The sequence below is a fragment of the Mytilus edulis genome, chromosome 11, assembly GCF_963676685.1.
Source record: "Mytilus edulis chromosome 11, xbMytEdul2.2, whole genome shotgun sequence".
In the NCBI taxonomy this organism is placed as follows: domain Eukaryota; kingdom Metazoa; phylum Mollusca; class Bivalvia; order Mytilida; family Mytilidae; genus Mytilus; species Mytilus edulis.
The window spans coordinates 15,869,002-15,884,859 of NC_092354.1; the positions used below are offsets into that span (position 1 = coordinate 15,869,002).

Below are 15,858 nucleotides of genomic sequence, written 5' to 3' on the forward strand. Positions count from 1 at the left end.
ACTAGTATTTTTTTTATTCCCTTTATAAATCTATTATTTCATAATTATTTCAAGGAAATGATAATCTCCATTTGATAACTTCGATCGGTCGTCACGAAATAAGTATATATATTGAAATAGCAAACGGACAACATCACACAGTCAATTATACTACATTTCGAGTCAGTGACGAACAGTCCTTGTATGTTCTAACTGTTACCGGCTATACCGGAGATGCAGGACGTAAGTCTAGCCAATAACCTTAAGTCGACCTGCATTTTTATATTTTATCACCAAGTCCTTTGCAATTTTAGGGTGTATTAATTTTTTTCATGAAACAATAAGGCTATATTTAAAAATACAGTTAACCAAAAAAAAAAAAAAAATCTTTATGAATAGCTATTCGTAAAAACTTTGAACATGTTTTATAGATACAAAAAAAATGAATCACAAAAATACTGAACTCCTCAAAAAGGAAAGTTCCCAATTTGGTACAGGCCTTTTCTAATGTAAAAAATGGTGGATTGAACTTAGTTTTATAGCTAGCTAAACCTCTCACATGTGTGACAGTCGCATCAAATTTTATTATATTGACATAGATGTGTGAACAAAACAAACGGAAACAATAGGTAAAAATGCACAAATAGGGGTACAGCAACAAACAATACATGTTAATTGTAAAATGGAATTATGTAAGTGCGGGTCAGCCGATAACATGAAAGAATAAGAAAATAAATGTGAAAGACATATGTCAACATATGGCGTCTGACGACCGACACGTGTCAGTTACATGCATGTAAGAGGTTATGCAATGTAAAGCTGTTGCTTCTAGTGTTACAGTTCCTTGTGCTGTATTGTTGCTTTTAGATTGTATTTTCCACGATATATCATATGAGTTTTTGAATTGGATGTTTTAATCATTTGCAGAAAATGCCATGGATAATTCAAACGGTAAACCATTCTCAACAAAAGACAGAGACAATGACCTATACGAAAATGGTAACATTGCAGTTACCAATAAAAGCGCCTGGTGGTATTACAGCAGTTTTAACTCGGACCTGAACATAGCATATTCCGGTAATTCAGGACACATGTATTGGGGTACTTGGAGTGGTGATATATCGAAAAGTATAATGATGATTAAAAGAACCTATTGAATATTTCAATTCAGTGGGCCCTTTTATCAAGTATATTTTGTTCAAACCGTTCGTCTCTTTGTTTTTGTTATAGAAATTACCACTATTGTATTTGTCAAATGTTTGTGTGCACCACTTTTAATACAACAAAATATGAATTATAAATAAGCTAGGAATACCCTTTCAACAAATAGTTCCTAGTTTTCCAACAATATCTATCCTAAAATATCTGGTAACAAAAGATGAAGCAAAGAAATGTATGTCATTATAAATTTAAACAATAAAACCTATTTATCAATTCCATGACACCCTTTTAATTGATTTTAGTATTATTTAAAAAAAAAATAGAATACGATACAGAAGTCATACGCCTATGTTGTATCTGAAGAAAAAATGTAACAATAGGGAATTAATCACAATAAGGAAACTAAAGCTCAGACATATATACTGATATAGTAAGATCTCACACCATGAAACATGTCGATAGTAAGTTGAGACAACAATAGAACGTACCGTCAATCAATTCGTGATGGTGACGGTAAAACTTTTGTCGAATGCTATCTTTCTTTCTAATATCTGTGTCATAGCAGTTTCTGTTAATAGATGCAGCCTTGTAAATGGTCTGTTTAGGGTGAACGTTCCTTAACTTAGATATGTAAATGCCAAACTATGAAGCAGTGAGCTCGAGTTTGTTACTACTTGGAAGTGAAAAATCGAAAATTGGAAAAGTTGAGATCATGTTTGTTATAGATTTAAGTTTGCAGTCGGCCATCTATGAAAATGTCGGGAAAACATCCGTATTTGAATCTGATCTTATACCTTCTGTAATATGCTTAATCTTACTTGGATAAATGAGATGATATATAAGCACTGATTGATTGTGTATTTGAGTTTTATTGTAAAAATTACACATTAATCAAGCACAAGTTGAACAACTTAGAAACGTCTTCTCAAAAGCAAGAGATACACACATTAATAAATGAGCACATCACAGAATGCATACTTACAAATAATTTGATCATATAGACATGAAAACGAAAGGACACTGGTTGAAACGAATCAATGGATTTTAATCATTTTACAGTATAAATGGTGAAATGTCAGTTTGAATTGTTTAGGCGCATATCCTTTCTAGTGTAGACATAACTTTAAGATTCATAAGTGTGTATGTGTGTGTGTGTCTGTTTCCAGTGATTACTTGTGGCATATAAATATAAAATGAAAAGGAACTACACGACATTGATAGGACCGCATGAACAATTGGCATTTAATATCAAATTTGCATTGAAAAAAATCTGAATGCAAAGCTCTGCATCTATTACTGTGCCTTGTGTGTATAATATAGTTAATGCAAATTTTATTTAAAAGAAGAAAATAATGGAATCTGTCTAATACTGAAGTCAAAAGAATTCCCTATTGCAATAGATGACATAAAATAAGATTAATTATAAGCTGCTAATGATTTACAGGAGTAGTCATATTTTTATTGTTACATGAATTGTAATTCCTGATATCTGATATAAATTCCGTGCTTGGTTATAAATAATTTTAGCAAACATAGCTTTTTTTCAACTCCCGTCTGGTTCTTAATTTTTCCAATCATGTCTCTCCATGTTTACTATTTCTGCTAGCGTTACTTGGTAATCCTGAACTATTCAAGCAACCTTAGTTCGAATGTTTTACAACCGATCAAAATACACATCTCACAAACATGTTTAACCCCGCCGCATTTTTGCGCCTGTCCCAAGTCAGGAGCCTCTGGCCTATGTTAGTCTTGTATCATTTTATCTTTTAGTTTCTTGTGTACAATTTGGAGTTTAGTATGGTGTTCATTATCACTGAACCAGTGAATTTGTTAAGGGGCCAACTGAAGGACGCCTCCGGGTGCGAGAATTTCTCGTTGCATTGAAGACCTGTTGGTGAATTTCTGCTGTTGTCTGCTCTATGGTCGGGTTGTTGTCTCTTTGGCACATTCCCCATTTCCATTCTCAATTTTATTATCCATAATTCCCATAGACTTTTGGTGAGTATTGAAGAATTGACGAAATAAAATTTATATATTTCCCCAAATATTCACAGTTAAGTCCAAACTTTATTTTTACACATGAAGCTGCTTACACGTTTTTTCTATCAGTTTATCAACATGCTTACTACATTTATAATCATTACTAAATATGACACCAATATGCTTATGTATTAAACTGCCTCTAATGCAAAACCTTCAACCTCAAAAAAATAATTACTTTGTATAAAATTCAGATTAGAAATGGGTTAAACATGTTGAGTGAGATCTCAAAACTCCCTCTATACATCTAGCCAATTTAAATTAAACAAATACACAGCAATACGCACAGTGGAGAAGAAGTCCGAGTCCGATGTCAGAATAAGTAAGAAAAGAAACTATATTTAGTGAAATGACAATGATACAAAAATTAACAGAATAATACACTCAGTAACTGACATGCCGGCTCCAGACCTCAATTAAAATGATTGAAAATCTATGTCTTCATCATATGAAAATCAAGCACAATCCCTCCTGTTAGGGGTTTAGTATTATACCATCATGAAATATATGAGGAGAACATAACAAGTGTTATGTAGTGGAATATCTTGAAATAAATCTAGATTGGTTTTTGTTTATTTTCATGTAAATGGTTTAATATATCTTTAAAAAATTATTTTTCTAATACTTTACTCAAACATGTAATTGGTTAAACATATTTTTTAAAAACATTTTTTTCTAATACTTTACTCATGAAGAATACATCTTGTTCACCAACAGTCAGTTGTGAAAAAAAATCATGACAATGATCTATTTATTCCGGTTAATCTTAATATCGTCATCTTAATTAGAAATTGGAAAAAATACAACTTAAAATTTCAGACATTTCTGTTCTTTCATACGCATGGTCAATGTGTTTATCCGGTTCTCTTAGCGGAAAAAATATCATAAGTTGATCTGTTGATTTCAATCAGAAAGCATTTTGATAGTGTTTATTGATTGTCACTTTCAGTTCATCCAGATTCTCGTTTATAGCCTACTTTATTAAATTATTACCTTTGTTCTTTCGTTTTTGTGTGTGTATTTGTTTATGTATTTGAGCTACAGAAAATCATCACTTTATTTTAAAATGCATAAACCAGCTGGGTCAATAAGTCTTTATAATAACGGCATTGGGATATGGGGTACGTAGCCACTTAGAAATTAGAAGTTTATTATTCAGTGTTATCGTCAAACCTTAGTGGAAACAAAAGCTTAGCCTATGTAACTGTTGTATATTTTTTATATTTGTATTCCCTACTTTACCTTCATCACAGTATCATCAAATTTAAAAAAAAATGCATTGTTTATCTACAGTTTCATTCAATTGTTCTGATGTAAGAAACGGGAGACTTGACTTAAAAAAAATATGGCAGATTGAAAGTGGCATTGGTGAAAATATTTGTAATTAAGTATAATATCTCACTATTAGCTTATCGAAAATATAAGAGCCTTACATTCGACCCTTGACATGAAAACAGAAAGCTAGCTATTATTGTATACATGAACATGATGAAGTCGTCTTAAAACCACCGATATTTTCATGATTTATAAGAGTATAAACTTTAAGTTGGTTAGCCTCATTTGCAAGTATTTATGTAAATAATCGGCAAAGTCCTCCTTAGTCGGCATATTTATGAAAAATATTGTTATCAAATATCTGGAAATATAGCGTATTGGGAATCAATGCTTACGATATAAATGGGTATTAAAACAACCTTCACCACAAAGATGTAGAAAATTGAAAACCCACAGCAATTTACCAATATTAAAACACAAAAAGAAATACAATTGTCGAGGAAAGTTCATAGACGCTAGATATAAAGATATGTTCAATCAGCATTGCATATCGTGTTTAAATATAGAGAACAAAGCAGACGATTTGAAACAAATGGTTTTGTTTGAAATAGAAATGAAGTGATTGGAACAAAGGTAATAAAGACGTATCATGTCAAATATGCAATAACCGTCTAAGATTTATATTTCAATCAAGCAGTAAGTTTTTTTTTGTTACAAACATGCAGATCCAACATTTGCATCTGGAGCAGTTTCTGCTTACCCTTACGGTGCACCAAGATCGCCCCTAGTTTTTGGTGCTGGTGTCCGTGTTGCTAAGTCTTTAGTTTGCTATGTTGTGGCATGTTTACTAGTATTTGTTTGTTTGTCTTTAATTTTTAGCCATGGCGTTGTCAGTTTATTTTCGATCTAGGAGTTTGACTGCCCTCTGGTATCTTTCTCCCATCTTTTACATACCTTTTAAATACAAAATCGGGTACAAAGCCTCTCCAAAAAATACATGTAGCTAGACTCCGAAAAAGTTTGTCTGCACTATCTGAGTATCTTTCATACATGTAATGTTAATAAAAGGTTCTTTTACTGTGTATATTTCATAGCTGTAAACGGCAAAGTATGGTTTAAATATTCGAGAACGAAATTAAAACGCTTTGAAAATTCATGCAAAGACAAAATATGAAGAACTCGACAAAAAGTCTTTGATTTTATTAATAAACCCTATTATATAAAGATAAAAAAAACTCTAAAATCAAATTTTAATCAGAAAAACGAATAACAAACATATAAAATATATATTGCGTTTACAAATACATGTATCATCAATAAATGTCTCATGCATTAGATCAATTGAATCAGAATTAAACTCCAAGTACAATGTCGCATATTTGATGCGTGTGGTCCATGTATATGTATAAATAAAGGGATAGCATCTTCTTAAATGGTAAAAACTAATAATTACATAACATCTGTCACAAGATATTTTTCAAAATAATTCCAAAAAATGTTTGCCTGCTTATACATACGTTTTAAATATACACATCCTCGTAAGAATACATTTTTCTTTTAAAACTTTCGCTATCTTGTCACTAACATCTGTTCAACAAGTTCAAAAAGTTCTATAAAGGTGTATCGTTGTGTGGTATTAGTCAAATGAACCATGGAATTCATTTGGTGAAATTGTGATATTTGTCGTAGGAGAAATGCATCAACAGTAAAATCACAAAAATACTGAACTCCGAGGAAAATTCAAAAGGAAAAGTACCTAATCAAATGTTAAAATCAAATGATGAAACAGATGATACGAGTGGACACAACAACCGTATAACGGCTTATTTTAGCTGGTGTAACATTTTGCTATTTTTATCAATACCTTTATATGTACACTTTTAAATGGGCAGAATATTTTTTTGGCGATTCTGTTCTATCTGCGACAATATGCGAAAATTGGAATCCCGCGAAAATAACCCGCTATACGGTATACTATTTCTGACTTGATCATGTTGATTCAGGCATTTTCAATGTAGAAAAGGGTGGATTGAACCTGTTTTTATAGCGCTAAACTTCTATATTGTATGAAAGTCGCATCAAATTGCATTATTATATTTACAATAACTTTACCCATATATGTTCTCCGTTTACGATTTGTTACCATAGTAATTAATCTATTAGTAGATTTTGTACACATGTCATTTGAAGTTTGCTGTAAAACACATCTATCGATGCTTATCACAATAAGTTTCCAAAACAATTGTGTTTAAAGCTATAGTAAAAAAAATGACTACTTATAGGATATTATTTTTGAGTGTTTTGTAGTAAAATGTTCGTTTTGCGAACACAATTATTTTAATCCTTCTATCTTTGATGGGTTAATTTGCTTTTAAGTGTATTGTTTTAAACTGGGTTTTTTTTATAAAATTTGAAGCGCAAGTACATATGTTCCTCATGATCCTCAGAAATCTGTCATCTGTCCCTTACCTTTTGAAATTCAAAAATTCATCTTTACACATTTTGCCAAAAAATAAGATTTTCTATTGCATAACGGAAGAACAAATGCTTTGATATCTGTTATCCATTGTAATTGTACATTTACGTACCAGATACCAAAAAAAAAAAATATACACCATATAAATTGTATTCATTTTATCAAACACCTATATATACATGTATATATGTTTTTGCTATAATATATGTTTATGCTATATTATTATATGCTCCTGATTATATCAATGATTATGTATGTTAAATGTATAGATCTAGAGTAAATATGTCCAAACTGGGAATAATTGGTTTGCAAGAAAAACAGAAATCGTTTTGCAAAATGAAAGTTCTACATTTTTTTTTTTTTTTTTTTCATTTGTTAGATGTGCATGGGCTTTTAATTTTCCCATTAAATACTGCATTTCTCGGGAGGTCGTAATTTTTGTTATTTACTTTATAAATTCCAAGCAATTGTTCACGCTGGCATATATTTACCGTTAGATGTGCTTTTCAATTATATCAAAGAACCTTGAAATCCATTTCTACATCATCACACAGCCGTTTTCATTTGTATCCATCTTGTTTTGTAGACTGTTAGTCTCTTTTGAAAGTTTTTGTTTGGATTTTCTTTTTTTCTGCTCAAGATTTTTCTTTTGTTTCAAAAACCTTGTTTGTTTTGTACGTAAGTTCTTTAATTTTGTATCACAATTTCCAATGTCGACCTTGAAACTGTTGTTTACGCCTTCCTTTTGCTGTTTCAATTTAGAAAATTGTGTATTCAAAAGATCTAGGTTTTCTGTGACCTCTTTAACCTGCCTTTTATTCTTTTCCAATTGCAACTCAATCTTCTTCATATCTCTATCCTTTTGTTTTTCTAGTTTCTGTTTTTCTGACTCTATGCTATTTATTTCACTCTCAGAATCCTGCATACTTTCATTCAATTGAAACTCCTTAGCAGTATATCCGCCATATATTTCATCATATATAGATTGATTCAGGGAGGAGAGTCCGGAATCACAACTTTTTACAGAACCAGCGTCGATTTCGTCAACGTCGGAATCGTCGTCCTCTTCTTCGTCTTGGTTATCACATGGTGTGTCTACTCGATGTTGATTTTCTTCTTGATTTCCCGCGGATTGCGCTTCTTTTGCTTTATCTATTAAAGAATTGGTAAAATAACCTCCGTTGTTATTGTTAACTATATCAGTTATAAGATTTACTAAGACAGTCACCATTTTAGTTTTGTTCTGACCTGTTGCAGCGTTGTTTATTGCAATGTAATGACCCTGACATTTCCTGATGAAATCTGTAAGAGGTGAACCTGTTTTCTCAATATAGGACGCGATACTTTTCCCTTCTCTCTCCAATTCATCTGATCTTGTAAACACTATCAAGGCATATTTCCCCATATCTGTACCAAAAATTTCAAACAATTTTTCTACAGCCTCGGTTTCCTCTTTCGTTGACCTTGCAATTTGCATTATAATCAAAAATAGATGTGGCCCTGGTAAAGACAAATGAACACAGCGAATGATTTCACTCTGAATTGTTTCATGAGATAAATTTGTATCGAACAAGCCGGGTGTGTCTATTAATACAATTTGTCTGCCATTACATATGCTGTTAGATTTTTCACATTTTTTTGTAACAGACTGGCCACTGATAGTAGATTCAAAAACCTCTTTTCCCGCGATTGAATTTGCTGTAGCGCTCTTGCCTGATCCAGTTTTTCCTAGAAGGATGATTCGAATGTCTTGTTTTTTGTCTAAAAGAGCCAATAAATATATACATAATAATGAAAAATATGAACAGTTTGTTTGGTGTTACAATACGTTTTTTGCTAAACTGATACCGCTTAACATCAGTAAATGTCTAAGGATAAAAGAATAGTTTTATAGTATGTGAACTCAGAGTTTGCATTACTGTATTATTTATTTCTTTGACTTATTTGTGTAATTGTTTCGACTTTTAACAACAGCTATATTTTGCTTTAAAAAACAATTGGAGTCCTTGGAAAGTGAGCAAGTCAAACATTCAAACAAATGAATCAATAGAACGAATGGAAAAAAAAAAACAACTGCCATATTCTGCTTTTGTACAGGCATTTTCCGAAGAAAATGGCGGGTTAAAAATGGTTTTATAGCAAGCGAAACATAATTCGATAATTCCGTATTGAAACAAAATTGGGTATTTAACACATACAAACACAATAGTTTGACGTGATACTTTAACATATATATCAATTTCCCAAATAGTTGATGATTGGATAGAAGATGCCTGCTTATTTTCCAAGCAAGTTTAAAAGATGCAGATGAATGCAGCTCTTACTTATTCTTGCTCATTCTTTATAATCTTAGATACTCTGGACTATTACATAAAACCATATTTGTCCAGTCATTATTACTATAAAGGTTCATTAAAATTTCAAATTGAAATTTTCTGTGCTGTGTTATATTTTGTTTTTGCTCTTTGGTTTATGTTGATAATGTTGCCTATATTTTCTGCGATAGTCCCTCAAGCATTGTCTTGTGTATTCTTTCATACATAAACTCTGCCTTTGGAAGACATTAAAAACAAATATTTCGAAGTTGTTTCCAAGCACGAGGAAAACCATTTTTTACATCGATAATATTATCAAGTACAAGGGAACAATAGTTTTCCAAGACTCGGATGAATAGAAACAGCTTCTAGGTAATGTTACTCACCTTCTCTTTGAGATGTACTGACTTTCTTAAAAGACAAGTACTTGCTTTGTTTAACTGAAAAACAAAAACAAAATATGCTTTACATACAAAGTATATGTCCTTTCAAAAGATGGACAAATGCTATTCCAATGTTACTGACCTCTTTTGCGAGCAGTGGTATTAATTGAATACCCATGACCATAATTTCAGGGCCTTAGGTTGAATTGATGATTTTCGACATCTAAGGTTGTAAATAATAGAGAACCTACGGTCCAGATTTTTAATCAATATAGCAATATTTGATGTGAAATGCAGATAACAAATGTGAATTATAATTCTCAAAGAATAAATTAATAGTATTTGAAACTACAAATATTGATATTTTTACAAGCTAAGATTGTTTTTGTTTGATTTTTTTTAATTTGCACTTTAAGGGGTTATGACCCTAAAATAGTGCATTTTCTAAAGGAAGCTAAATGAAATGTTTGCTATTTTGTATTTTAGCCGCAAAAAACGTGCAGAGATCTTTCTTTTCCTTTTTGATATTCTCAAACCTATTCTAAAGGTGGAATACCACCATTGATTTTCCCCTATTAGTCTTTGTTAAATTTGCACTTTTCAAAAAAATGTGCAGAATTTATCCTTGTTTCAAATGAACCAATCTAATTTCTCTCCTTATTTTATCTGTGTACAAGGTTAAGTCACCATGTAACCTCAAGATTACAAAAATTTTCTATAGAAATCCCAAATAAAAAATAATGGTGTTTTGAAATACCCAAGACATATGTTTATGACACAGAAATGGTTTTACTGCAATAAAATTCTATAATTTCGATCATTCATTTTCTACATTGATATAGCCTGAATTTTATCAAACAAAATGTAAACACGATTGTAACTTTGTCTATAGTGTTTATGCTCATGAATTGTCGTCATCTGGATGTTTTTTTGATATAAGGGTCATTGGTTTAGGGGTTCACAACAGGGAACCAAGGATTTTAAAGACCAGATGTAAATTTCTTACTCTGCAATGTATAAAGAATTATCCAAGGTTACAACGAAAGTTCTATCAGAGATATATTCGGCGTGTCGTTTAGTTTACCCTTAATTTTTCATGCTTTTATAGAGTTTCAGCTCACTACTGTATACTGAGTGAGTTCGTCGACCTTAATATTATTCAGGTTTTATTATTATTTCGACAAATCATATATACAAATGACAAACAGCAAATTGAAAGCGACAAGACAAAGCTCGCGATTACCAACTTAATCAATTATGATAATAAAACAATTGAAATTAAACGATATTATACTTTGCCATCATTACCTGGTTTTGGTGGAAGTGGTGGTCCAGCACCTGAGAAAAGAACATAAATAAAAAAAATCACAAAACTTCACTGATATTTTATTGATCTCTAGCGGTAAAGATAGTATGCTGTAGTTCATGAGCTCGATATTACGATAAACAATTCTTGTCGATAATTTCATGAAAGATAGGCCAGTTTTGACGTTTTTAACCACTTAAGATGTCTTAACTACATCAGGATATTGTTTATTTTTTTAACATTTAATTTGTAGGCAGTTAGTTATTATTTATATTAAAGCCAATGTAAAAGCATAGTATGAAAAGAGAAAATTCAACATCATTTTAATAGTAAATAATGATGATTATAGTTGAAAAATTATATCTCCTACAACGTATTGGTATTTTATTTTAATGAGTGAAGTAATCTTTTGTCTGTAACGTTGCAGAAATATATATTTTTTACTTGTTTGTTTGTTTATGCAGTATCTTTTTGTACTGAAAAATTGTAAATCAAATGTCTCCAATAATTTTCTATATAACTCTATTAACGATTAACTTAATTTCATTGATTAAAAAAAAACAATACTAAATTTGAATCTAGAATAAAGCATATAACATATTTTACCTATACTTTGTGTCCAATTTTTACTAGATTTTTTTCCGGGATTAGTTGGAGATGATGGCTCTATGACATTGTCTTTTATTTCTACCAAGCATTAAATAGAAACTCAAATTTTCATATAAATCGGTTGTAGTCTAAATTTCAAGTTATTATAGCTGATTGTGGTGAATATTAAAAATACATCAAAAACAAATATATTATTAACCAATGGGGAAAAAAACGATCTACTCCTCTCCACTACTTTAAAAAAGAATAAATAGAATCTTTCGATTTACTATAAAATATAATTGTTGTCAATATAAGCAAAACTTATGCAACTGTCATTCAAGTGAGATGTTAAGGTAGATACATGGTATACCGCCATCTTGGATTGTACAATCACAGTAAAAAATCGGTCTCGTTATTTGACTAAATCTGCAAATTTGAAGACAGATTTGCAATTTAAACGTTAGACTGTTTAATAATATAAAGAAAACTTGGTAATTTATTGTATAATTCAAAATATTTAAACAAATATAATTGATTTTGCTTTTAGAATCATTTTTTTTCAAATGAGCCATTTAAGGAAGATAACTCTATTAGTAAAAAAATCATACTGGACTGATAGGGAAATTTTTTTTTTTTACTTATAGCAAGAAAACAAGTTCGGTGACACCATTTTTTCTTTTTATTTTCTTAAACATATTACAAAACCTATCTTTTCACAATGTATTTCAAAATTCTATCTCATAGATTTTTTTTGCACACAAATGTGTTTTTCCATGAAAAATCTAACCAAATTTAGGCAATTTTCAACGACTCGTAGCTTGAAAAATAGCACGGTGACCCATACTTTTTATTTCATTTTTGAAAAGAGCATAGTAAAATATTCATTTTGGCTAAGTATAAGAAAATTCTGTCTCAAAAAATATTTACTTATGATCTACCTTAAGCTAAGTTATAATACATTCTATCATTTCCAAGATAACTAAATGTCTGTACCAAGTCAGGGATATGACAGTTGTTTTTTCTTCATTTGAAGTGTTTGGGATTTTAATTTTTTAAATCATGTTTTGGTTTTATCGGTAAAAGTAAAGCGAAGAATATAATTACTTTTATTAGATAGCCTTGCTAAATGGTCAACAACAAAAAAAATATTTGAAAATATATTAAGAGAATGCTGAACATTGCCGAATGTGCTAATCACTATTTGGTTTACCGATATCATTGAGTAAGGCCTTACATTTGTGATAAAGAATAATTATTAAAAAGAAAAGGAAATGACTGTATGACTATAAGACTTTAAAATTAATTTAAAGTAAATTTAAATATTCTCCCAGTAACAGTTCATGTTGTCGTCCATGGTTTTGTTAGCTTTATTTGTCTTTTATTCAGGAGATAACAGTAGAACAATAGAAACTCATATGATTCTACTTGTATACGAAGAATAATACTGATTATGCCAAAGACATTAGTGAAAAACAAATGTAGATGATCGGCCTGATACATGTACTTATTTTTTTCTTTTGTATTTATATTGTATCATAGACCAAATTTCTTCGTTGAGTGTATGTTTACTTGTGCTACTATTTTTTTATTGATTTAAGCAATTTCAGTTGATTTTTATAGTGTGTCTTTCTATGTTGTGATGTTACACTAATTTTTTTTCAGATAAGGAGGAAGGTTTTGATACCATTAAACCGTTTAAATCGCTGCAATTGTATACACCAGTCTTAAGTCAGGAATCTAATTTTCAGTAGTTGTCATTTGTTAATGTGGTTAATAAGTGTTTCTCGTAGCAAGTTTTTATATATAGATGATACCGTGGTTTTCCAGTTTGAACACTAGAAATTTGAGGGACTCATTATAGCTTGTTGTTCGGTGTGATCCAAGACTGAACTTTGACATATAGTGGTTTACTTTTATGAATTGTGACTTGGATTGAGAGTTGTCTCATTGGCACTCATAACACATTTATTTATATCTACTTAGAAATACTATTGGAGCTATTTTAGAAATGTTAAAAAGGTACCATAATGTATTTGCATTACTAACCATGCTTAAGAATGTTAGTTGTTTTTGTAAAAATGTTTTTGCTAGAAAAAAAATTTGGAGAGTTCAATTGGTAATGTTAGAAACGATTTTGCGTAATGCGAGAAAGAATTGGTCTAATACTATAAATTTCATAATACAAAATTAAATTTAAAAAAAAGCAATATGTAAACAAAGAAACACACAAAACAACGTTTGCTAACAGTTCATTTAAAGACTGTCATGGTAACGTTGCTTAAAATTTCGGTTTCTGTAAATTGTTTAGTTCCAATGAACATTCTGTCGTTTCATTGGTTTTTTTTGGTTTTTTTTCATAAAGGTTGTCTTGTTGCCGACTACCATTTTGTATTGTCACCTCATGGACCTAACTTACCTTCATTTCTTGGTGCAAAAACTACACAGTCAACTGCAATCCATCCTTCTTTTCCTTCAAATTCCACCCAGTAGTAATCTAAATATTTATTTTTTAGTTTCACTCTTTTTCCAAACTCAACTTTTATTATCCCATCATAGTTGCACTGGTGGGTTGCGATAACTAGCAATGATCTTTCTGAAAATTACAGGTAATTAAAATGTTTAACATTAAGCAGCTTTGTGTTCGTAATTGAAAAAAAACTATTGTTTCATTTTTGTTTCAACTGGCAACAATTTTTTTCGACGACTTCTCGTAATAGCATAATGCATTTAAAACTTCCTTTCTGACTAAAATGCGTTTTTATTTCCATATTCAAGATAAAGTTCCGTATAATTTTTTTAAAATACTGGATTTTGCCATTATAGTTGTGATTTTGTCTGTGTGTTACTAGTGCAATACTTCAGTTTATTTTAAGTGGTATAGTATTTTAAATTGGTATATATGTCATCTTTTTCTCCTTGCTAGTAAAATAGCAGAACGAAACAGGTCTATATTTATAACTAAATCAGCAAATATCAATGAAACAGGGCGATTCTCTCTCTCTCTCTCTCTCTCTCTCTCTCTCTCTCTCTCTCTCTCTCTCTCTCTCTCTCTCTCTCTCTCTCTCTCTCTCTCTCTCTCTCTCACACACACACACACACACACACATTATAAACAAAAGCATTTTTTCTTAAGTTACAAAAAAGTTTAATAGTACCTGGGTTCTTATCGTAAGGTTTTACATGTGTTTCAGGTAATGTTACTTCCATTGTACCGATTCGTCCTTCTATTATGTCTCTATAGCCATCACTTTTTCTATCAGTAACAGTAATGATATCGCCTTTGTGAAACGTTTTCTCGCTTTTGTTACAATCCACTAGCGCTTCTACAAACTCCTCTGCAAGACAATAAAGACAGGAATTTGTTCACTAACTCATAATGATGACAATAGAGAAGAATTTATTTAAACATATTTTATATTATTTAAACGAAAGAAAACTTTAGGCAATTATGGCAGTAGAGATGTTATCGTGTTTCATTAATACAGGCGTTATATATACGTAACATTTTGTAATTGACAAAGAATACAAATAAGAAAAAAAACATTGAACCCACTCCTCGATCAATTATATGTGTATAGAAATATTCTTCATTAACACAATTTTTTTCTTCAAATTTTCGACCAAAATTTTAGTAAGCAATTGGAATCGTAACTTCAGGTCACCAAATGACACATTTTAAAATTCATTAAAATGAAAGTTGTACACATTAATATGCAATCAGTTTAATTGTTTTTTCTTTAAGGTTTTATATACCTTGCAATTTTTCTAACAACTTACTTGAGGTACACTTTACTTGACGCGGCGGAATATTAGGAGCCATGTGTGAACATTCTAAATAAAACAAAAGGAAAATTAGAATTACAAATTAACTTAAGCTACGAATTCTACATGTGATCATTAGATATGAATAATGTCATAGTATTGTCGTGTAATGCATAGTTTGACCACATTAAGAATGATTTTTCAACAAAAACGTTAGTAGATACATATATATAAGCCTTTTCCATTTCTATGTAGCAACGTTAACATTCCAGCAGAGCCTGCATACGGAGTATATATATATCTCCATATTGATACGATGTTCCTGCGCTTGTATTTCCTATCATGATTTCTTTGATAGAGGGTTGCAGTTGGCGAAGTTGAGATCATCCCTTCGTAAATTTTACAGACGCCCTCACGTGTTGGTTGACTTTAATGGGATAACCGTTTCACAGATGAAATCAGATATGTTTCTTACGTCGTAACTACAATCGCATTCCCTTTTCATGAACGTGATCTACCGATTTAGACTTTTTTATCGGCTTTGTAATAACATGAGCAACACGAGGGTGC

General features: G+C 30.8%; 1 protein-coding gene across 1 annotated transcript; it reads right to left on the minus strand.

The window, feature by feature from the left end:
- Positions 1–7,323: 7,323 nt before the first annotated feature.
- LOC139494022 (uncharacterized) lies at positions 7,324–15,346 on the minus strand. Its single transcript, XM_071282189.1, has 7 exons — positions 15,304–15,346; positions 14,682–14,861; positions 13,943–14,119; positions 11,542–11,622; positions 10,938–10,967; positions 9,633–9,686; positions 7,324–8,692 (listed from the first exon to the last, which is right to left on the minus strand). The coding sequence occupies exons 1-7, from the start codon at positions 15,344–15,346 to the stop codon at positions 7,470–7,472; spliced, it is 1,788 nt and encodes a 595-aa protein (XP_071138290.1). The 3' UTR covers positions 7,324–7,469.
- Between the last annotated feature and the right edge of the window lie 512 nt (positions 15,347–15,858).

Coding starts and splice junctions, on each gene's coding strand:
- LOC139494022 (XM_071282189.1), bottom strand. CDS start 15,346: ATGGCTCCTAATATTCCGCCGCGTCAAGTAAAGTGTACCTCAA. Junction 11,623..13,942: donor TTTTGCACCAAGAAATGAAG/GTAAGTTAGGTC, acceptor AATGCTTGGTAG/AAATAAAAGACAATGTCATA. Junction 10,968..11,541: donor AAATTGGACACAAAGTATAG/GTAAAATATGTT, acceptor TTCTTTTCTCAG/GTGCTGGACCACCACTTCCA.